Genomic DNA, 24,951 nt, shown 5'->3' on the forward strand with positions numbered 1-24,951 from the left:
GGGCGGGGCTTGGGGAGACAAAATAAGCCAAATTCCCAATACTCATATTTCTGCCTCCTTAGCTTCCTCTATCCTCCAGCGTGACCTGGTGAAATCAATCACGTCCCAGAAGCTTCATTTTGCTTTTGGAGGAGCCGAGATAGAGGAGAGAGGAGGCTCCCAAAGCTGCTTGGAGCGAGCATCGGGAGGGAGAAAGATGCATTAAGTGTATCGTTCATTTCTCCTTTGCGGAAGTTTTTTGGGCAGAATGCGTGACAGATAAAGTGTCCTCCTCACATGACGAGAGTGCTCCGGTGATCCACAGCTGTGTGATGTGATGTCATAGTTATCGCCGTCGCTTCAAAATGACTCTAACTCACTCGGAGGCGGAGCTAAGGCACGAGGAAACGACACAAGTGGAGGACACGAGGATGGACGTCTGAGTATTGGGATTGTGGCTATTGAGCGTTAGAGGGATGATGCCATTTTGTAGGCCAACCCTGAAGTTACGTCCGCCATGGGTTCTTAATGAAGATTTCCAGTGGATTTTTTATTTATAAGTTAAGAACAATTAGTTCATAAAGTTAAGCAGCCTGAGGTACCTTGTTTCTGCCTCCTAGACTCAGTGAAAGTTGCACATCCAACTGGAACTCTTCATTACTTCATTCTCTACCCTCCCTAACATGGACATGCTTGTAAATAGCACTGTATATGACTTAAAGGAGCACTTCACCATTTTCAACCTGATCTTCATACAGTATAAATGGTCCTCATTCATGCTCATTGTAAGATGGCACTCATAATGACATTTCTGTCTGCTTTCTCTGTGTCTCAGAGGAGGGCTGTGTGTGGACAGTTCAGAAACCTGCCTACCAGTGACTTAATCGGTAGGCAGGTGTGGTCATTTCAAACAAGATTTCTAACTATTATTATTTGTATTAATGCAAGAACAATGGCTTCTATTTCAGCATGTTAACTTTTCCAGGAAAAGATAGGCTGTAGTTCTCTATTAGCTTAAGGAATCCCCATCGTCAGTGGTTCACTGGTGAACTGTCCACAGAAATGGTGCCAATCTTATAACGAGCATTAGTGAGGACCAATTATATGGAGATGAGGTTGAAAAAGTGCTCCTTTAAACAACTTGAACCCTAGCATGGGTGAACATTCAGTGAAAATAGCAGACAAGTTATTTAGCGTGGGCTGAAAACAGGAGAGGGTCTAGTATAGACCCCAGGGGTAAGTATTTAGGGCTTTAAGTGGTTTTAAACGTGTGGATTTTTGGCTACTTATGGTATGAGTGCATGTAATGCACCAGTGTTCCAAATACAAAAAAGACATAAAGACAGACGGCCAATGTGAGTGACGTTTGCACTAGAATGCATGCCAACCAGTCACACTGGCTCACCTGTAAATGCTTTAGTTTCACGCTAGAGGCCAAAGCCAGTGACGGTCAGTGGTCGTGATGGGAGAAATGAGGCTCTTATGCCTTGAAAAAGTGCCGTGGATGGAGTGTATTTTTTTGTGGTACGGCGTTGTATTTGTACAGTAACAGAACTTATTGAGTTTTACTACAATGTGATATTGTTCAAATGAACATTCCAGGTTTGCATGCGTCACAAAATCCTTCTCAATTCTGTCTCTCGCTCTTAATCAACACTACAGGTTAAATTGATAAATCGTTAAATATCGATAAAAAAGGACTTGCTAAGATTGAGAATGGTTGGATTCACACAGAAAGACACAAAAGACATTATTGGCTGTCGATGAGGTTTTATCCTCTCCTAAGAATGGCATAACGTGCTACAATAAGCAAGAATTCTGTTTTGCCGGTCGTGTGTAAATGCATAAATCATAATAATGGAGTTTGTTGGCTGTTGAACGGCTTTGTACAGTACATGTGGCACAGAGAGCCTTCTGGGAAATGAAGTCTGTTTGACTGAGCACATGCTCACCGCTTTATCATTGATTTCCCACAAGCGACACTCCTTGTGCCAAATTACGACGCTCAAATTCTGTGACCATCTTGTGCGACTTAAATAGCGCACAGTGAGGTCTTAGGCAATACGTGGCCTAAAGCAGTGGTTCTCAAACTTTTTCATGTCAAAGACCCCCAAAATTACATGTATTTGGCCGCGGACCCTAATCTCAAAATATTTTGTTCCAGGGACCCCCAGAAGCAAAGATTTGAGTTACAAATGTTCGCTTTAAAAATATATATATTCAAAGGTTTGCACACATTTTCACGATTTTTCAAAAATAGCAGATATACAAGCTCATAGCGCGGCACTCAGTGCCGCGCTATGAGCTTGTATATCTGCTATTTTTGAATAGCCAAAGTATAAAAAGTGGTTACAATTATTGTGATGCTATGTTAACACATTTTGCTGCGGACCCTCTGGAACCCCCCCAAGGTCCCCGGACCCCACTTTGAGAACCAATGGCCACTAGGTTTATAAACAAACAGCAGTGATTTATGTTTCCGACATTGATGTTACGCGAAGACCATGCAGTCTTATGCAAAGGTTAAAATGTAATTTTAGACGGCATGTTAGTTCAGACAGATGCCAGGTTCATTTGTTGACCCAGCATCCTATAATTTGTATAGATTCGATGTACAGATTATGTTTTGATATTATACTGTTAGACTGATGCTAGGTTCTTGGTTTACCTGTGATCCTATAGTTTACTGAGGCACTACACTGTCTCTCTGCATTTGATGTATGTGTTTACCAGTGGTGGAAAAAGTAAATTACTTAAGTCAAAGTATCAATACTGCAATATAGAAATACAAGTAAAAGCCCGGAATTCAAAATTTACTTGAGTAAAAGAACAAAAGTATTGGCATCAACATGTACTTAAAGTACCAAAAGTAAAAGTACTCAATATGTAGAATGTCCCATATTCCCCAATATGTAGAATGTCTCAAGTTCTCAAATGTATAAAAATCTTTTGAAAATAGCAGATCTACAAGCTCACAATGCGTTGCATCGCAACGTATTCTGAGCTTCTAGATTGGCTATTTTCAAATGGCCGAAATATAGGGCTGAAGTGGTTAATGTATGCTTTGTAATAATAATCATAATCTACAAAGTAACTAGTAAAGTTTTCAAATAATTGTATTGGAGTCAAAGTAAAATATTTGCCTCTGAGATGAGATGTAGTGGAATAGAAGTTAAAGTATTGGAAATTGGAAATACTCAAGTAAAGTTCAAATACCTCAAAATTGTACTTAAGTACAGAACTTAAGTAAATGTACTTAGTTACTTTCCACCACTGGTGTTTACCTTGCTTACTGTAAGTCACTCTGTATAAAGAGTGTCTGCTAAATGCCTGCATTCTAAATTGTGATGTCCACAAGATGGTCACGCGATTGTCAGGTCACCAATTTGTCCGTAACACCGCCGTGCTCGCTGAAGCTCTGCGGATGGTTGGGAGGCAGAAATGTGAGTAGTTGTAATTTGGCTCTTGTCAGTATTAAACCACTATTTGTGATGCTTATATGCGTATGCACAAAGTGTGCTGTTATTTTTTTTTTTCATACAGCACCTGCAATTTATACTGTATTTCTGAGCTCTGTTATTTGTGTTCACGTTTGCAGCGTGATTGTCAGCATCATCCAGGGCAATCCTCATATGATTTATATTTATTTAGAAGAAAAAAAACATCCTTGCTGGGTTGCCGCCCATCGTAGAGTCCGCTTTTTGACCAGCTCACATTCCACTATGAAACTATGAAATAAAGACAGAGCTGCAAACACACTTGGTTCTGGGATGTTTTTTATTGCAACGTGCCTCTTCCTGCAGGCTGCTGATGCATCATGTACACTCGCTTGACAAAAGGTGACAGATCTACAAGCTAAAAACACATCGCAAGAGATACCTTCACAAGCTTAATACTATAAGCCACAAGACTGTAATAGTCTGTGAGTCAAAATATGTGAGACGTGCTTGTAGATCTGCCATTTTTAAAGCATTTTTATACCTTGGAAACTTGTGAAATGGGACATTCTGCTAAATAAGTAGGCTACTTTTACTTTCAGTATTAAGTATATTTTAGGAATCATTTTGAATAATCTGAGTGTGCCGTATATGCTCGTCAAAGTCACGATAGATTGATAAATCCTGACAATTGCGGTGATCTCGGTGTACGCCCATAATTTGGTCTGCGCAACTTTGATAAATGGAGGGCCAAAACTGAAAAGTTTAACTAAATCAAACACATCTGGCCCTATCAGCTGGCAGTACCTCTCTGATTGGATGAATTTAATGATAAGTGACTCAATAAACATAATACCCAAATATAATGAATGAAATATGTTGAAAACTTGTGAAATAGGACATTCTACATGATTACTTTTACCGTTGGTACTTTTCAAATATCTCGGTGCCTGGACTGTTTCAACGAAACAGGATCTGAAGGTCCGGAGGGCACTTGCCTGGAATTCCCTATACATGGAATGAGGAGAGTGTGGAAATATGACATGGGAGAAGACCTCAAGAGGCGGCTGTTCGTAGCTACGGAGGAGTCGGTGCTGCTGTATGGGGCCGAGACATGGACCTTAACAGCACAGCAGGGAAAAGGCCCCGGATGGAGTCTACACAAGAATGCTATATGGCACTAGATGTCACATGGGAGGACCACATCAGGAACGTGGACCTCTACGAAGGCCTCCCACGGGTCACAGACAAGGTCAGAGAGAGAAGGATGAGGCTGGCAGGGCACTGTGTCACGCACCCGGAACTGGTGGTGAGCAAACTGACACTATGGGAGCCAACCCAAGGTACAGCCAGGAAGGGAAAGAAGAGCACACACGTAGCGGTGTGTCAGCAGAGCTAGCAACACTGCAGAGCTTCAGACCCTGATGCTGGACAGGAGGGAGTGGAGGGCAGCGATTCAGGAGTCCTGAGTTTGTGTCAGCTAGTCCGCACTCTCACATTGCATTAACTATATTTTAAATCCAATACTTTGGTACTTTTACTCAAGTAAAATGTTTAATACAGGACTTTTACAGTGCTTGTAACAGAGCATTTCTACATTGTGGTATTTTTCTTCTCAAGTAAAACATTCAGATTACTTCCACCACTGCTTGTAATTCCCTGTGATTTTAGGGCTGATCTTTGACCATGTGTTTTGTCTCCAGGGTTGATGGTTCCCCCAGGATCACCGACTACCCCTCTTCCCCCAGGGAAACACCTCCCGAAATGAAATCAGAGTCTTAACTATTCAGACGAAAACCTTGAGACTGGCATATCAATAATTGGGTCTTATCAGTACAGTTACTGCTTTCATCAGACATTGCATAAACGAATAGGAACATAGTATTGTTCATATTTTCATTTTATTATTATTAATATTTCAAAATCAACAATTTGCCAGGGAAACATCTGTCCGTGTAACGCCAGCTCATCATGACATCACATGCTCCAGGACACCCTGACGAATCAGCTGCTCACATTTCCACCGAGGCAGGAAGTGCTGTGGGAAAAATAAAAATTCATGAGCTGAGAAGACACTTAATTAAACCCAGGAAGGTAAGAAACAGTAGACAGAATCACAATGTACTCTATATCTATAGGATGCATGGATTAAAGTTCTCAGTTGGCTTTGGATTCCATAGTAGCCAGCATGTCTTCATAAAAGCATGTCACGCACCAACCACAGGCCATCTACAAGTTTACAACACGTTGCAGTAAGCTGGTAGATTTTTTCGGTTATTAGAGTTAGTTTAAGATTAGCAATAAAATACATTAATTCTAGGGGGGGGGGGGTAGGACTTGGCCTAACAACATGATATTACTTTGCTTTAATCCATTATGATATCAATACATAACTCATCAGAATGATCAGTTTAAAGTTTACCTGGCTGTTTTTCTTCAGCAGAATAATGGTTCCATCGTCTATTTCAAACTCGCCGTGATCTTTTAAACACCTCACCTGTGGACAACAGGAACAAGTTTTCATTAAAAAGGTGCAGCAAATTGTGTGTGAAAACTAGGTACTCTGTATTGTGACTATTCATTGCTATAGATGGTTTGTTGAGTAATAACAGGGGTCTCCCCGTCTCTTTAATAAGTAGACATTTATCAGCTTCAATCGTATAGTATTCCAGTTCCAATTTTATTTATTAGTGTCATCACTTGTTTATCCTGTATCCTTTCAGAGTTCTCTCTCCTGATTAGATCAAATTGGTGACTTTAACATGTATTTTCTGGAGGAGACCCCAGTTACCGAACAAACACTTTATGGCAGTAATTACTATTACAATAAAGAACTTTAAAAAAAAAAAAACTATTCTATACTATATAATATAGAGCTAGTGTAACTCCATCAATCGCTGTTTTTAAGATTAATTTACATACTTTAGAACAGTGGGTTAGAAGGTGAGTTTTATAACAGCACTTTTTAACCTGCTGTTATTCAATGTGGCCACTAGATGGCCACATAGGACCTTTAAATGGTAGATTCAGTCCCATTGTTTGATATCTGCTGCTATTTGATATGTTTTTTATTTACACAAGATAAACCTTGACCACACTGTTAAGAATGCAATGAGCTTGTAGATCTGCTATTGTGAAAATGTGTGCAAATCTTTGAATATCTATTTTGTAAAGCGAACATTTGTAACTGTCAAATGTCTCAACAAATGTCTTCATTTTTCTGAAAAACTATTGCTGCTATATCAGTGGTTTTCAAACTTTTTCCATGTCAAGGACCCCCAAAATGATATGTATTTGGCCGCGGACCCCCATCTCAAAATATGTTGTTCCAGGGCCAAAGTATAAAATAATGGTTAAAGTACACAGATGCGTTGCCGGTTTTAATGGGCTCTTGTCTAACCTTGAGGACTTCTTGTACCACTTGCTTACCTCGATGTAGAGACTCTTTGGAGGTTTCATGTCCTGGGTGATGTCCAGTCCTTCCTCTCCCCCTACGGACCTCATGAACCCCGCCAGAGACTTCTTGTACTGGTTGAACCACTCCAACTACGAGAACACAAAATTGTATTTCTTCAAAAGTGTTATAAATAGGTCTTACATTCCCATTTTAATCATTGTCTTATGATTTTTTCAGGCCTAGGACCCCCTAGCTGATAGAGAAATGAAGCAGGGACCCCCACTACTTGTATAAAACTGTGTTGCAGATAAAGGGAAAGTTCACCCAAAAAAATATTTTTTTCTATCAATTAGTCACCCCATGGAGGCTTGAATTCATGGATATTTTTGTTTTTGTCGCATTCCTAAGCCAATAATTTGATGACCAGCGGACCGATGATAGGAGAAACGAAGGAGACTCTTTGTGTCTCCTACCGGAACCACTGACGGTCATCAAATTATTGTCTTAAAAAATATATCAATGAATTCAAGTCTCCATGGGGTGAAAAAAAAGTCATTTTGGGGGTGAACTATCCCTTTAAGAAATGTCATAGATTTCATAGATAGCTTCATAGACTTGTTTGACAGACACTTTCATCAGTGTTGTGTAAATTAATGTTTTTTTGTTAGTTTATCATGTGTAATTTCAGACATTTAACCACTTAAAACCGCAAAACTTTACTTGGTCTTCTCTTTTTCTACACCAAACCTCTTTGCCGAAAATAGCCAATCTACGAGGCGTTGAGAGCTTGTAGATCGGCTATTTTCGGCTAATGTTCCCTTCAGAATAGGGATGCTGGGAGTTCAAGTGGTTATTGTAAAAAAAAGAATTACTACAGGGGCCACCTGTAGTAACTCTGAGGACCTCCTAGGGGTCCAGGACCCCCTGTTGTTTTAGTAAGGCCCCCTCAGTAGGAGGTAGGAAAGGAGACGTGGGCTCACCTCCTCAGCACACATGTGGAAGCGGATGTTAGGAGGCAGGACGCTGCCGTACTCCCACCTCAACGCTCTGATACGCAGAAGCCTGTCATACCTGGAATACAGAATTATACACAGTTAGTGGGAGAAGTACTCACATTTTGTACTTAAGTAAAAGTATCAATACCACAATGTAGAAATTACAATGTAGAAATTAATTATTTGTAATTACTGTTACAAATAAAAGGTCATAATCGAACCCGACCTCTCCCAGAGCTCGACACCGTGGAACCTCATCTCTGAGCTAATTGCGGATGGTGAGGTTCCAAACGGAACTAGGGTGGAGTCTGAAGAGGTGAGTGCTAGGGGGTGAGGTGGAGTCTGAAGAGGTGAGTGCTAGGGGGTGAGATGTAGTCTGAAGAGGTGAGTGCTGGGGGTGAGGTGAATTTTCAGACAGGGTTTAAATCCTAGTTAGACAGACAGACAGACAGGTCCATACGTACAGGTAAGCAGTGAGACAGCGTTGGTTCCTCAGTAGACAGCAGTGACGGAACTTAATGGTTGGAATGAGTTCAGTTCTGCCTTCTGATTTAGCCTCGTTGCTATGAGAGAGAGACACAAACAATGTCACTGTTTTTCACAGTATGTGTGAGTGAGAGAGCGATAGGTGTGTGTGTGTGTGTGTGTGTGTGTGTGTGTGTGTGTGTGTGTGTGTGTGTGTGTGTGTGTGTGTGTGTGCTCACACATCAGTTTGGTTTTGTTCATATAAGGCCTTCATCTCCTCCAGAACTTGACGGATTCCATCTTCCTGTTAAGAGCAGAGGTCTGACATTAGTTCTGACATTACTGCTCAAACTCCTGATACCAACATGGACATAGGACACACACACACACACACACACACACACACACACACACACACACACACACACACACACACACACACACACACACACACACACACACACACACACACACACACACACACACACACACACACACACACACACGAGGGACAGTAATTGTACATTTGTTTTATTATTATAAACAGACAGTAACTTGTGTCTGATTATAGAATAGAATACTTTATTGGCAGTTTAAAAAAAACACAAACAATGTCATCATGTAGAAAACGCCAACGTGAATTATACACTAAAAAGTCAAAGCTTGCTTCCACTGTGGTCCACCTTTAGACATAGAACAACACGCAACAAACTGTACAAAACAAACAACCATAAGACAAAGTGGTTATTTGCTTCTAAGCTAAACTAAACTAAACTCCATTGACACACTCAATCCAAATCAATACATTGACTTATGCAGGGGAGCAAAACGTGTTTGCAGTGAGATCTGCTGCACAGTAGAATTTTAAACAATATTCCCAACTTCTGTTTGGAAGATCAGTACAGTAACTTATGTGAGACAAGGCAGTGACATCTCTCTGCCTGTGATATGGGACAAGTCCTAGAACATTGGATTTAACCTAACTGTAGTATACAACCCTCGTAGACGTATTTATGATTCTGAGATTGAAAACGTCAGAATCATAAATACGTCTACGAGGGTTGTATACTACAGCTAGATTTAACCCATTAAGACCAGAGAAGCTGTGTGTCATTTTTAGATTTATTTGGCTATTCAAAAATAGCAGGTATATATAATTCTGGACTTTTTACTTGTAACAGAGTATTTCTACATTGCAATATTGGTACTTTAAGTTAAGTAAGAAATGAGTACTTTTTCCACCACTGATCGATCACTAACAAACATGATCACTTACATTGAACGCAGGCAGCTGTCCATCACCCATACGATGGAGTTCCTTGATCAATTCGATTGATTTCTCACAAAACATCCTGACTGAAGTGAAGGTTTCAATTAAGTTACAAGCTGATCCTCTTCTGTTTAAACCCGTTTTTATCTTTAAATAAAAACTTCTGGGGAAACTGTAGGTTTTTCGCGGCAAAAAAACTCCGCGACGTTTCAGGAACTTTGTTGTGATCACGTGACCGTACGAGTTACACCGGAATTTGTGACCCGTCGAAATGGGAGGATGCTAATACTGCAATGTAGAAATACTCTGTTACAAGTAAAAGTCCGGAATTAAAAATGTACTTAAAAGTACAAAAGTATTGGTATCAAAATGTACCAAAAGGAAAACCTACTCATTATGCAGAATGTCCCATTGCACAGGTTTCAAATGTATAAAACTCTTTAGAAAATAGCAGATCTACAAGTTCAAAACGTGTCGCATTGCGACGCATTGTGAGCTTGTAGATCTGCTACGTTGAGACCTGAAAAGGTTGAGAACCACTGACTGATCTAATAGACAGAATATGCAAAAAATAAATAATGCATTCCTGGCCTCTTGAGACACATTTCGATAGGTTGCAGATGTCGGTGTATCAGCAGGAAACTACGGATGCTGACGAGTGTCAAACCGTTGTTACACACTGTGGATTTGTGTCCAGTGTTGCCAGGTCCTCTTATTATAAGCGACTTTTGGCTTGTTTTTCTGTGAAGTTGCTTAGTATATTTATTGTTGTTGCGGGTTACGGGTTTTTGGGCTGGTTTCTAAAGTGTAGTTGCTTATTTGGGGCTTGTTTCCTAAATGTTGTTTAAACCAGGGGTTCTCACACATTTTCAAGTCAAGGACCTCCAAATTAACATGTATTTGTTTGCGGACCCCCTGAAAATATGTTGTGCCAGGGACCGGGGACAGGGGTTTGTGTTAAAATGTTTTTAAAATATTCATTTTTTTTTCTTCCCCAAGATCTTTTTGAAAATAACCAATGTAATCATTATGTTTAAAGGGCAAAGGAAGGACTAGATCTTGTTTCCATAGACCTGGTTGCTTTATTCTATCACAAAACCTGGCAACACTGCTTGTGTCAAACGCAGTGGTTAGTTGTGTTACTCAACCAACAACTATACAACTTTTATCACAACAATGTTGTGCCGATCAGCTAATGTCTCACATCTCAAGGTAATGAATTCGTTTTGAGTCATTATGGAATTAAAGCGTAGTACAGTCTTCTGTCTCTTTTTAGACATTTGTTTATTTTAGCACCAAAAAGTTGTCAGACAGGTTCTACTGACGCTAGCCATGGTTCACACAACCTGGTGTTTGCACTTTCTCCATATTTGGTCCGTACATCTACATAAGTTTAGATTTAAACTATAAAGTGCTTACCTCATGGCCATGGATGTTAAAATTATGTCCGGGCCCTCAGAAGTACCCTTATCTTCCGTATTGTTCAATTAAAAGCATTTTAATCCGATCGGTGTCCATTTTATCATAGAGTTATATAACGTATCAGAATGCAGTACACCTCCCAACCGATAGGGCCGCGTCGTTGAAAGCATGTCAAGAAATACGGAGAAAATGGCCACCAATTGGATTAAAATGCTTTCTATTGAATAATACGGAAGATACGGGTACTTTTGAGAAGCCGTACATAATTTTAACATCCATGGCCATGAGGTAAGAACTTTATATCTGAAATCTGAACGGTTATGTAGATGTACGGACCAAAAAGGGAGAAAAAGCAAACACCAGGTTGAACTTCATCCATGACTGATATGACAGTCAGGGCGCAAGCGCAATCATCATAGAAAATAAGTAATGTAGTTAGTCACCAACACTGTACCTTTTGTAAAATAAAAACTAATTGTAAATGTACTCTGTTTTGTCATGGAATTTCCGCTTCATAATAAATTGGTTCGTTTAAAACTTTTGTAATATAAAGTGAGACAAAGACTTCCGTTCATGGACTTCAGAATAAAAGCTACGCTGATTAGGAACGTTATGTAAACGTTCAGTAAAGATGTTTTATGTTCTTTACAATTCAATTCAAGGGGATTTATTGGCATGAGTAAACATGTTTTACATTGCCAAAGCAAAATCGGAACAATGCAATCAAAACAAAATAATGTATGTACAATTAAAAGGGAATAAAAATGACGTGTATAGCTGTGTTACATTGCAACTGAGAGAATCTAACTTAGAATTGTGCATTTACACACACACACACACACACACACACACACACACACACACACACACACACACACACACACACACACACACACACACACACACACACACACACACACACACACACACACACACAAAAAGTCATTTGTTTCTCTCTGCATTTTAATCTTTTACATCCTGTAAGGTAACAAGTAACCCTTAATAATTAGTATTTACAGACAGAACAAGCTCACAGCTCTCTAACTTTCAGGCAGCTTGTAGATCATTTCTTTCTTTTCTTTTTTTTGTCAAGCTTTGCGGCTCATCTCTTATTGGCCTAGGCGGGCTAGCCAATGAGGTTCGCTGTTGACGTGATCAGCTGGTCTCTGCAGATCAGATGCAGTCACACACACACAACACACACAAAAATACACACACAGTGTGGTAACAATGTAACTACATAACAACAACACAACAACCACTAACACAGCGATACGATCACCGCCGAACCGGGCAACAACGGCATCGAACCGAACCGAAGCCCCTGGATCAATAACATTGATCACCATTTTTGCTGTGTTTTTTTGCTTGTTTTTCCCCCCTTCTTTCATTGGTACCGCTGCTCCATCTGACTCCAGTGATGCGACAGCGGATCAGCGCGGACCCCGATGACCTGAGCTACTGTCACCACCACAGCAGGCAGGGTGCGGGACTCGAACCGAGTCCGGGTACTGCTGCTGCTGCTGCTGCTGGGTCCGATCAGTTATTGTTAACCCCGAAGATCCCCCCAGGGACAGGGACGGGAGCCCTCCAGGACGAGATCAAGATGGGCAGACCCTTCAGAAGGTAAACATAGATCTATGTATAATGTATGAATCAGTGGGTTTCAACCTTTTTCATGCCAATGACCCCCCTAGATTGATATACATCTGGCTGCGGACCACCCATCTGAAAATGTTGTGTGCCAGGGACCCCCCCCCCCCCCCCCCAGAAGCAAAGATTTGAGTTAAAAATGTTCTCTTTAAAAATATATATATTCAAAGATATGCACACATTTTCAAGATTTTTCAAAAATAGCAGATCTACAAGCTCATAGCGCAGCACTATGAGCTTGTATATCTCCTATTTTTAGCCAAAGCTAAGTGGTTAAAATGATTGTGACGCTATGTTAACAAATTTTGCTGGGGACCCCCTGGTAACCCCCCAAGGACCACTGGTGGTCCCCGGACCACTGGTTGAGAACCACTGATCTATGTGTATATATGCATGGGGGGGGGGAGGTTGATCGATCACTCTCATGCGGGGAGTGATATATGGGTTGCCATATACCTGTTTATTTACCTTATTGTTAAGGGTCACCCAGATAAAGATACAGTTTCACTGTACATTTACTTAAGTACTGTACTAAAGTAACAGTTGGAGGTATTTTTGGGCGGTGAAACCGCCCCTATATGTGAGGTTTGGACATCGACATTTGCTGCACTGTGATTGGCCACCATTGTACCCCCCCCACCCATTGTACCCCCCCAACCCTGCGCTGTGATTGGCCACCATTGTACCCCCCTAACCCTGCACCGTGATTGGCCAATCACAGTCTATTCAGGACTGTGCTTGGCTAGTGAAACATGACACATGTGCATAGCCCTATAAATAGGACTATGCACTTAAAAAAAAAACACATTTATTGTTTTTTTAAGTTAGGGGTGTACAATGGTTGGTCCACAATATTACTTTTCTTCCATCACTTCTTCCATCACTGTGATGACCACTGTGACCACACCGCCCACTTCACACTGGGTGTGATTTTTTATTTTACTTTACTGGAGTATTTCCAATTTTCTGTACTTTTACTTTTACTCCACTACAATATTTGAAAACTTCAGTTTCTAGTTACTTTGTAGATTTTGATTATTATTACAAAACATACATTAACCACTTACATAGCCCTATACATTTCGGCCATTTGAAAATGGCAGATCTACAAGCTCACAATGCGTCGAAAGATTTCAAAAGATTTTTGTTTTAAACTTGTGAAATGGGACATTCTGAATAATGAGTAAAGTCAAGTCAATTTTGAATTGCGGACTTTTTACTTTTAACAGAGTATTTCTACATTGCAGTATTGATACTTTTATGAAGTATCAATACTACTTCATTAAGTATCCTTTATGTCCTTTATTTACCACCACTGCTGTATGCCTACTACTGTATATATGTACAGTCTTTCTGTTATAACCACTCGAACCCCAGCATCTATATTCTGGGGGGGAAACATTAGCCAAAAAATAGCCGATCTACAAACTCATAGATCGGCTATTTTTGACTTGGTGTAGACAGAAAAAAGTGGTCCAAGTTCAACTCCAGCTTACTAAGTCTAGACTGGTTTTAAGTGGTTAAAAACAACCTATATTATAGTATATGTATATGAGCTGTTAGAGCTTGTAAGATGGGTCATTGATTAAAGATCAATTCTCAACAACACGCTGTGTCTGTCCCTTATCAGTTCAATGAGGGATACAGTGTCCACATAAGGGACGATTCCTTTACTTCAAGGCACGGCTGGCAACCCAATAGTCAGTCCAGACCAGTGGTGGAAAAAGTACTCAAATGTTTTACTTAAGTAAAAGTATCAATGCTGCAATGTAGAAGTGCTCTGTTACAAGTAAAAGTCTGGTTACAAGTTACTTAGTTTCAAAAGTATTGGTATCAAAATGTACTTAAAGTACCAAAAGTAAAAGTACTAAAATGTTTGAAAATAGCCGATCTACAAGCTCACAACGCGTTGTGAGCTATAAGTAAAAGTATAGACAATTGGAAATACTCCAGTAAAGTAAAAGTACCTCAAAATTGTACTTAAGTACACTACTTGAGTAAATGTACTTAGTTACTTTACACCACTGGTCCAGACCATAATAATCCCATTAGTGCCATTAGGTGTGCTGACCCGCTGGGTCTGGTTGCTTAACACAGTCACTCAGTGTCTGGAATTAGGTCTTAAATCCACGCATTAGGCAGTAAAATCCTCTGTCTTAATTTAACTCTATTTACGGTCCATTTGGTTCCATTTGGTACCCTCTCAGCGTTACTGTAAATGAATACTAAGCCTACTAAATGGAATTATACTAAGTAGAGATGGAATGAAGTTGTTAACCACCTAAACCCTCTGTTCTGAGTGAAACGGACCTGAGTTGCAAATTGTACTTTAGTTGGACCGTTTTTTTCCGGACTACACCGGATCTCTTCGCCCAAGAATATGGATGCTTCAGCATCCATATCAAGTGGTTAATGCTATCTAAATGGAACAAATAAACAACAACAGCAAATTAATTATTAAGTGCAAATGGAACCAAATGGACCCAACCGGGTTCAAATGCATTTGTACACTCTCAGAGTCACTTTAAATTAAAAACGTTAAAGTTATAGTTCACCCAAAAAACAGCTTATTTTCTATCAGTTACACACCCCATGAAGCCTTGAATTCATAGAGATTGTTTTAGTTTTTGTTGCATTCCTAAGCCAATAATTTGATTTTACATTTTGAGTCTCCTACCGGAGCCGCCGCCAGTCATCAAATTATTGGCTTAGGACAAAAACAAAAATATCTCCATGAATTCAAGTCTCCATGGGGTGTGTAATCGATAGAAAAGTCATTTTGGGGGTGAACTATCCATTTAATACTAAGGATTTTACTGTTGTTGTCTCCGCCAGGCCGAAAGGCATGGCGAGAGAGTATGTTTTACCCTCTGTCCGTCTGTCCGTACATCCTGTCCGTCCGGTTAGCAGCTAATCTCTGGCACCGTTGGCCCGGCCGCTGCGAAACTGCACGCACACTCCCTGGATGCCAATTCAGAACCTCTGGCCCAATTTTCAGATTGGCCTGTTATATCGCCACCAGGAGGCCGATATGTGCAAAACACATTTATTGATACTACTCCTACAGATTTTGTCCAAACATCACACAAATCGATACACAGTATCTCTATAGTCATGTGATCAACACGGATTTATCCGATTTCCCATATTCCATCCTGATTGCCTAAGATTGGCTTCCAAAGTTTGCAGGATCGGTCCGTTTTGAACAACAATCTAATCATGAACGCAGCTTGCGATTTCCGTGAAATTTCACACATACATTTCTATTAGGCCGAGGAAGAAATGCCACCCTTTTCACATTGGCCTGTTATAGCGCCACCAGCAAGTCTAATTTTGCAAAACACATTTTTGGAACAAAATGCCTCAAATCATGAATGCAGTGTCCGATTGCAGTGAAAAGCCCTTGAACAAATGGCACCCTTTTCACATTGGTCTATTATAGCGCCACCAAGAGGCCACAATAACGTACCTGACCTGGCGGAGACCTATGCTCCGAGTAGCACTTTTTCTAGTTTCGAAAGTTTCCATTTCTTGTTTTAATGCTGTAAATACAATATGCAGAGCAGAATATATTGGAGCAATTTGTGTCAGATTTTGGGGGTATTTGAAGATTTGTGGGGGCATTTCTGCCCCTTGATGCTGTGTTTTCATGTGAATTATGACTGATTCAGTGGCTACTGTAATGTCCTTTACATGTCATGATGCTCGAAGGTAAACATTCAGTTTCAGTCCCATGGCTGTTTGTGCTTTGATCATTTGTTTTTACTTTATGATAATAACAACACCATTGAGTGTCTTATAAAGCATACAGTTGTGGTCTGTATATTGAAACGGGGGTTGGGGCGGGGTTCTTGAAATGTAAAAGGTTGCTAAAAATCACTAAATTAAACTTGAACCCCAATCTGAGGTGTGTGAAATCCTCAGTGTTAATCTAACTCTACAAGTGAAACCAAATTAATTGGAACTGTCCATTTGGACCCCTGGTGGGCCCCGGTTGAGAGGCAGTGACTCAGAACATACTTCTCCTAAACTTGAAGAACCAGCCTGGTAGAACCATGAGGCCCCATGAGGCTTTATTAATGGTTTATTCATGTTGTGATGAAAGCTAGCTGACCTGCTGTTTGTGGGTGTATGTGTGCGTTTATGTGTGTTATACAAGAGGTTTCACTAGACAAGACTTGTAGGGGAGTATCACTCCAGTTTACATTACAATGTACTTTCTAAACACTCATTATTGTTTAGGCTCTTTATGTGTGACGTAAATACACACACACACACACACACACACACACACACACACACACACACACACACACACACACACACACACACACACACACACACACACACACACACACACACACACACACACACACACACACACACACACACACACACACACAGCCCTCATCGTAAGGTGTCATGTTAGGAATGGGAGGAGTGATTTTCTGTGTCTTTTGGTTCTCATTTTGGGGCTCTGACTGGAGTTGAGTGCTACTTTTGGGTTTGTTGGTTGTATCGCTCTGCTGTCGGGCAGAAACCAAAATATTTTCAGGAAATGGATAAAAAATCTTCTGAACTGAAGGGGGAACTCAGAAGGCCCACTGAAAGTCCTTTCTTTTGTCTTGAAGGGTATATTGTAAGATGTGTTGGAGCTAGTTCATTATAGTTTAATTTCATTTCATTTCAAATGTTTGTTTTCAATTCAGTCTAGTTTCAGTTAGATTCACGAGTGGGTTTGCTAGTGTGAAGTTTAGTTTTTATTGTTTGACCACTCAAGCCCTATTTTGAACATAGCCGGTCCACAAGCTTACAACGAATCGCAACACGAGACATTGTGAACTTGTAGATTTCCCAAAACGCTGGCCTATTAATCATCATGCCCAATTCAAGATTCAAGAAGTTGTAGCAGTTAAAGTTATAGAGACAGACAAGCTTTAGGAAAGCTGAGGGAGTTTCAGTTAGTGTTCGTTTTTTGTCTAAAGTCTAGTTTTAGACTTTTCTTGATCCCACAGCGGAAATTCACTTGCCAGGCAGCACAGACGTATTAACCACAGATACAGATACAGCCTGAGAGTTGCAACAATATGCTAATAGTAATGATAAAAGATGCGGTATCAATAGTAAACAGCACCAGTGATACAAAAAAATACAGTATCATTAGAGTATTGTCATGTACAGTAATAGACATTAGCACAGCAATGAATGCAGACGACCCCCATTTAGACCAAGAACAAGTGACTTTTTTTCACATCCAGTTTTAGTTTTTAGCTCAATTTGACCAATTAAAACCGGGAAGGCATCTGTATTTTTAGATCTTAGCGTTGGCTATTAAAAAATAGCAGATATACAAGCTCGCCGCGCGTCACTTCGTGCTGCGCTGCGAGCTTGTACATCTGCTATATTTTTTTATTTATTTTGAAAAAATCTTGAATCTTGAAACTACTGATTTAGAATCGGATTTGTAGAATCGGCCTCAGGTCTTAATGGGTTTTAAAATAATAACACAATCGAGAATTAACGCTGTTGTCACATCACAGGTTTAGGTGTAAAGAAGAGGGTGAGATTAGTGTCTTAGCGCCATCGTTTTTGTTGTTTTTTCAGAAAGGGAGAAGAAGAAAAAGGAGGGCAGGGGGGGGGGATGTTTTGCACTTAGATGAGTTTAGTCCCATTTGACTGCTGAGGAGACAACTATGGAAGGTTGTCAAGGACAGCCCGGGGATGTATGTGTGTGTGTGTGTGTGTGTGTGTGTGTGTGTGTGTGTGTGTGTGTGTGTGTGTGTGTGTGTGTGTGTGTGTGTGTGTGTGTGTGTGTGTGTGTGTGTGTGTGTGTGTGTGTGTGTGTGTGTGTGTGTGTGTGTGTGTGTGTGTGTGTGTGTGTGTGTGTGTGTGTGTGTGTGTGTGTGTGTGTGTGTGCGCGCGTGCGTTCTCATTATTTCACAGCAGGCTGACTGAGGCCAGCTCAGCGCTCATGTCAGACGGTAACAGGTCAGAGGTCATGTCTGTCCCAGTCATGACTGGCACACTGTCCAAGGCCATGCGCTGCACATGTACTCACACAAACAGTTTTTCCATGTTCTTACTTTTTAAGAAGTAGCTGCTCTACCTTTAATGGGGAGGGAGAGAGAGATTATACATTTTAGCACACTCTTCCCTTGACAGGAGGCAAGTGTAACAATAATCTGGTTCGCACTCCCTTGCGGTATTTGTCACTATACTTGCATATCGTTGCTGTCGGGCAGGAACCAGCTAACAAAAATTTTCCATAAATCAGTGCTATTGAACAATGAACACCCTTTACGTATGTGTGTAGATTAAAAAGATATTGAACCAATGAAAAGTATTAAAAAGCGCTTCTGACAAAACCAGCTAACTCCATTGGATCCTCAAACTTTCTGCTAAACCAGCTAACTCCACCAAAGAGTGGTGGAGTTAGCTCGTTTTGCTGACTCCAGGCTCCACCCCCTTTTGACCTCCAACCTCATTGTGAGCTTGGAGGTCCATTCAGCTGTTCTTATCAATGATGAACAAAACCTCCTAACTTCATTTCCTGAAAAATAAACATTTTGGAGTTAGCTGGTTTCTGCCCGACAGCAGAGATATTCAGTGAAATTAGGTATCTGCATGTAGACCCATACTAAGTATCAGGAGCAGTGGAACCCTACGGGGGCCAGAGCGTCTCGGAAAGCAGTCAGGGGTTAAATGTCTTGGCCGGGGGCCGTCTGCTTCCCAGACGGCCTCCCTACCCACTAGGCTACGACTGCCCCGTGTAAGAGATACGCACAACAGGAAAGCTGAGACGGTGACTGCGTAGGAGAGACACAGTAGGCAAGCTCAAAGCTGAGACGGCGTAGGAGCGACACACAGTTGGAAAGATGAGATGGAGACAGTTTAACCCATTAAGACCCGAGGCAGATTCTACAAAATGTAGAATCTGTGTTTTGAAATATGTGTTTTGAAAAAACGTATGTACTATATGTCAGTGGTTCTCATACTTTTTCATGTCCAGGACCCCAAAATGTATATGTATTTGGCCGCGGACCCCCATCTCAAAATATTTTGTTCCAGGGACCCCCCAGAAGCAAAGATTTGAGCGAACAAATGTTCGCTTAAAATATATATATATATTCAAAGATTTGCACAAAAGTTCAAGATTTTTCAAAAATTCATATTCATTTCAAAGTTTCATAGCGCAGCACTCGGTGCCGCGCTATGAGCTTGTATATCTGCTCTTTTTGAATAGCCAAAGTGTAAAATAACGCTTTTCAGCTCAAATCTAAAAATTACACGGATGCTTCTCCCGGTCTCACACTATTTATAGTGTTCACACTGAGCACTATAACTATAAAGATAACTATAACTATCGTTCACCATTGTATTTTTGTATCGTTCGTTGGTGTGAACACTGTCCTCCTCTAGACTTTTTTAAAACTATATCTTTATAGGACAGGCAGGCACTAGGAAAGCTGAGAGGGAGACAACGTAGGAGAGACACAGGACATCTGAAATGGGGACAGCCTAGGAGAGACAGAGTGTAGGAAAGCTGAGAGGGAGACGGGGAAGGAGAGACAGATAGTGCTTTAACCCATTAAGACCTGAAGTTTTTTGAAAGATTTTTCAAAAATAGCAGATCTATAAGCTCATAGCGCGGTGCCGCGCTATGAGCTTGTATATCTGCTATTTTTGAATAGCCAAAGAAATCTAAAGTGACACAGATGCGTTCCAGTTCTTAATGGGTTAACAGAGGTATTGTACACCTGCTGCCCTGAGCTTATTTCCAACACATGACATGTGACTGAACCTGGACTGCATTGATGCTGTTCACATTAGAGCTGTCACCATTATGACATTTTAGTTGACGATTGTCATACAAATAAGAGTGATTATTTCATTCTTGTTTCATCGTATTGGAGTACATAGGACTTACATGGTTAAGAGAACTGAGAGGTGTACCAGGCATACTGTAACTGCACTCTCTTAAAGGAGAATTTTGCCCAACGTTTTTCTTACCTTTTTATATGATGTTCATAGTGACAGAACACTATGCAACGTGATTGTCTTGAATGTGCCCCATCGGAAGTCAGCCTTCCGGTGGGACTTCCGGTTTTATGAATGTTATACATTTGAAAACTTGGGAAATGGGACCTTCTGCATAATGAGTACTTTACTTTTTGTACTTTAAGTACATTTTGATACCAATACTTTTGTGCTATTACTCAAGTAAATTTTGAATTCCGGACAGAAATTTTACTTAAAAATGTGAGTACTTGAGTTTAAATGTAGGTCTTGAGTCCATGACTAGGCCAAGGTTTTTGACTTGGCTAGAGGTTTAGCAGCCTACTGTGAGCAGGTAGACACTTTTGTCTCTGGTCAGTCTGCACTGCAGTCACAGTTATGGTCAATTAACAGTGTTTTGTGTGTACCCGTATTCTAACAGCTTGTAAACAGACACATGCAGGTACTGTACAGTGTGTGTCTGAACAGTACACACACACACACACACACACACACACACATTGTGTCTGAACACTTCTACACAAAGCTGATTAAAAATTACCGACTTGCGCTGCGGGTAGGATAGAATATCAGGGCTTATATTGGGTTACAGTTCAGGTTCACACACACACACCCACGCTCTCTCACATGCTCTCTCTCACACACACACACACACACACACACACACGCACACACTCCGTCCTTGGCCCCCTCATCTCTACACCAAATCCCTTCGCAGAAAATGGTACATCTACAAGCTCACAGCGTGCCCACAATGCATTCTGAGCTTGTAGATCTGTTTAGGGTAGTGTTTTGTGGTGTTGTTGGCCACCCAGGAACTGCAGACAATTCCGAGCACTGTACTGAATGGCAAGTGAGTCTACATTGATGTAATGTTTGTTTTCAGTTCCGTGCCAGAGGTGGGGTTTACCATATAACGGTCATTTACTTCACATATATCTTATAATTTGTCAGTGATAACGGAACAAAATCGCGAAAATGTGTGCAAATCTTTGAATATTATATATTTTTAAAAGCCAACATTTTTAACTCAAATCTTTGCTTCTGGGGGTCCCTGGAACAACATATTTGGAGATGGGGGTCGGCGACCAAATACATATCATTTTGGGGGTCCTTGACAACGTTTGAGCACCAGTGCCACTGATGTAGCAACAAAAGTTTTCAGAAAACTGTTAGGATTTAGAAGACATTTTTAGAATCGGTCTTAATGGTTTAAATACCGTTTTCCAAAACGTGTTGCTGAGCGTCAGCGTATCGACACGACCAACTGCTAGTATTTTTGTCTTCATATAAACATGTTGTTTGATACATTACCATTTCACCATTACTTTTTAACCAGCTATATGAAACAAGTCCGCAAGGACTTTTTTGGCCGGACCTTTTAGACAAAAGCATTATAAATGTAACTGTGTTGTTTTACATTCTTTTGCCTAATAAAAATTTCAATCAATCAATCAATCAATCAATCAATGCTTAGTTATCCGGGGTACCCCAGGGCTCTATACTTGGTCCGCTCCTTTTTTCCTTCTACAGTCTACACACACTATATTTGATGAAAATAACGCAACGCATTGTGAGCTTGTAGGTTTACGTTTGTTTGTTTGGCTTCAGTTGTGCTCCACTCTTTTACACTTATATTCTACACACCAATTGTCATTCAACTTTATTTGTGTAGCATAACCCTATACAGTATGTTCATACATACAGTAGGTGTGCACATATACCTGTTTACGCACCTACTTCATACATACATACATATACTGTACGTGTACCGTACCGTAGATAATTTAACAATCTTAGGGAAAGAGGAAGTGTGTTATTTGTATTTACAGAACAGAGAGTCTGTTTGTTCTAAAATCTCCCCGTTGATAAGAATAACAGTGATAATTGATGACAATGTATTTTTGTGTGATTGACACTCATCCACAGAAATACAGAATGACAGTATTATTTTTGAGTAATGAGTCAGTTTGCCACACTCATAGAATAACACTGCTCATCGGCGGCAATGAAAGAAGAACACTCAATAGCCTTGTTATTCCCCATCTAACCCACTACATTCCCTCATTGTGAGATCGTTGTCTCAGCTACTGTAGGTACTGTGCTGTAGATAGATAGATAGCAAACTCACATAAAACAGGAGTGATCAGTGAGGGCAGTATCAGTTACCACAACGTAGAAAATATTCACACCCTTGGAGATGATCAAACAAAAACATCTTAGTGTGGATTTTGGCCTCAGTCCAGACTCTGTGTGTGTGTGTGTGTGTGTGTGTGTGTGTGCGTGCGTGTGTGTGTGTGTGTGTGTGTGTGTGTTCGCGCACGTGCTGCGTCACATGCTGAGTCAGTCCATAGTTATCAAGAACAACACGGTTCTTTAGTCCCTTTGTCCTGCGGTGTGTCAGCATGGGTGTTAAAACCACCAACAATAACTACACAGTCAGAGTCCATACAGATTAGGCAGCAGTTCAGTAAAGTCACCAAACATCGTTGCACAGTATTTACATTAACAATGCTTGAGAGGAGGAATTCAACATATTCCAAAGAAGCAAACTGACGATTGTGGCAACTTCAACCTAATGGTGTTGTTGGTGGACCGCCAAGGGGTTTTGTGGGAAGAGAAATGGTTATTCTGGTGCTTTTCTATAGTGCCTTTGTCCAAAGTGCTTTACAATGTGCATCACATTCACCCACTCGCACAGGAAGCCACGCAAGGCACAGACCTGCTTCATCAGGAGCAGTTAGGGGTTCAGTGTCTTGCTGAAGGACACTTCCGACACTAACCCAGGGGATAGCATGGGGATGGAACCGGGAACCTTCCGTTTCCCTAGTGGCCACTCTTACACCCTGAGACACTGCCGCCCGCCAAAGTGGGAGTAGAGTAGGGGAAGGAGCTAGGTTTGATCCCAGCAGTGACCACAGGAGCCAGTTTTACCACCTCACACTAAGTTCAAACTTAGCCTAGTTATAGCTTAAATGGCTTTTAAAAAGCCATTTAAGCTATAACTAGGCTAAGTTTGAACTTAGTGTGAGGTGGTGCAACTGGCTCCCGGCTCTCAGGGTGACCTGGACAGGGTGTGTGGGGGGAGGGGATAATACCTTGGCTTTTCAAAAATAGCAGATATACAAGCTCATACCAAGCTATGGGCTTGTAGATCTGTAGATTTTTCAAAATCTTTGAAATCTATATATTTTTTAAGCAAACATCTGTAAAATATTTTGTTCCAGGAACCTCCAGAAGCAAAGATTTGAGTGAAAAATGTTGTTTAAAAAATATATATATATATTTGTATTCAAAGACCTAATGTAGAGCCCTGGGGGACTCCAGTCAACTAAGTATATCGAGTTAAGGTGTTTAAAGCTATTCTCTGCTGTGTGCTCTTATGTTGTGTGCTTGTTTTGGTTCCTCTTCTCAACAGATGGCTGATGAGGAAGGAAAATGAGGTTAGAAGTAAGGCGTCACTGCTGACTTGTTGAGGCTAAAGTCAGTCTGCCGTAACCCATTCAATCCGGGAACGCATCTGTGTCATTTTAGATTTATTTGGCTATTAAAAAATAGCAGATATACTGTACAAGCTCAGATATACTGTACAAGCTCATAGCGCGGCTTGTAGATCTGCTATTTTTGAAAGATCGTGACAATTTGTGCAAATCTTTGAATATACATTTTTTTTAATTTAATTATCTTAACTCAAATCTTTGCTTCTGGGGGGGGGGGGTCCCTATCACAAAATATTTTGAGATGGGGGTCCGCGGCCAAATGCATAACATTTTGGGGGCCCTTGACATGAATTATGTTTAGAACCGCTGATATTTAGATATTTTGTTCCAGGTACCCCCAGAAGCAAAGAGTAAAAAAATGTCCCTTTAAAAAAAAAATATATATATATATATATATTCAAGTATTTGCACAAATTTCACGAAAAAAAAAAGCAGATCTACAAGCTCATGAGCTTGTATATCTGCTATTTTCGAATAGCCAAAGTATAAAATAATGGTTATACCTAAAATCTAAAATGGCACAGATACGTTCCCGCATTGAATGTGTTAAAGAGATGAACCACACTCCCAGACACAAAAAGTTTAAAATGTTTAGTAAAGTGCACTGAATGAAGTGGACGGTACATGCAGTACATGCATGTGTCCACTAGTCAGTGTGACTGAACAGTTTGCTGGATCTCTCAGCTCCTCTTCTGACTAGGAAGGCTGTCACGGTCATGAAGTGTTTAATTGTCATACAAATAACTGAAAAGCTACCCTGGAACAATGCAAACTGGGAATGCATGCCACGCCGGTTTATGCAATACCAATTTTACTT

The 24,951-nt window shown here is 40.6% G+C and overlaps 3 protein-coding genes across 4 annotated transcripts in view; 2 read left to right on the forward strand and 1 right to left on the reverse strand.

Annotated features, from left to right (window-relative positions):
* The window catches only part of LOC308100684 (neurotrypsin), a gene marked incomplete at its 3' end in the record, with an annotated part of 56,428 nt that extends 56,223 nt beyond the window's left edge, over positions 1-205 (forward strand). Inside the window, 1 exon segment of the mRNA XM_080449752.1 lies at positions 63-205. Within this exon segment, the coding sequence (XP_080305878.1) occupies positions 63-205 (143 nt within the window).
* A 5,115-nt stretch (positions 206-5,320) lies between these two features.
* On the reverse strand, positions 5,321-9,740 carry gins1 (GINS complex subunit 1 (Psf1 homolog)). 2 transcript variants are annotated; one of them, XM_080450006.1, is made up of 7 exons: positions 9,550-9,740; positions 8,513-8,577; positions 8,273-8,371; positions 7,794-7,884; positions 6,846-6,962; positions 5,839-5,913; positions 5,321-5,454 (listed from the first exon to the last, which is right to left on the reverse strand). In XM_080450006.1, exons 1-7 carry the CDS (start codon positions 9,622-9,624, stop codon positions 5,386-5,388), a joined length of 591 nt encoding a protein of 196 aa, XP_080306132.1. In that variant the 5' UTR covers positions 9,625-9,740; the 3' UTR covers positions 5,321-5,385. The 2 variants fall into 2 exon arrangements, with proteins under 2 accessions (XP_080306132.1, XP_080306133.1); XM_080450007.1 differs by lacking the exon at positions 5,839-5,913.
* A 906-nt stretch (positions 9,741-10,646) lies between these two features.
* Positions 10,647-24,951, forward strand: part of LOC308100179 (lysophosphatidylserine lipase ABHD12-like) — a 39,514-nt gene continuing 25,209 nt past the window's right edge. The window contains exons 1-2 of the mRNA XM_080449129.1: positions 10,647-10,755; positions 12,384-12,591. Of these exons, the coding sequence (XP_080305255.1) occupies positions 12,386-12,591 (206 nt within the window). The 5' untranslated portion in view covers positions 10,647-10,755; positions 12,384-12,385. The remainder of the gene's footprint in view (positions 10,756-12,383; positions 12,592-24,951) is intronic.

This window comes from Gymnoscopelus braueri (assembly GCF_963280865.1).
Source record: "Gymnoscopelus braueri genome assembly, chromosome: 14".
NCBI lineage: Eukaryota > Metazoa > Chordata > Actinopteri > Myctophiformes > Myctophidae > Gymnoscopelus > Gymnoscopelus braueri.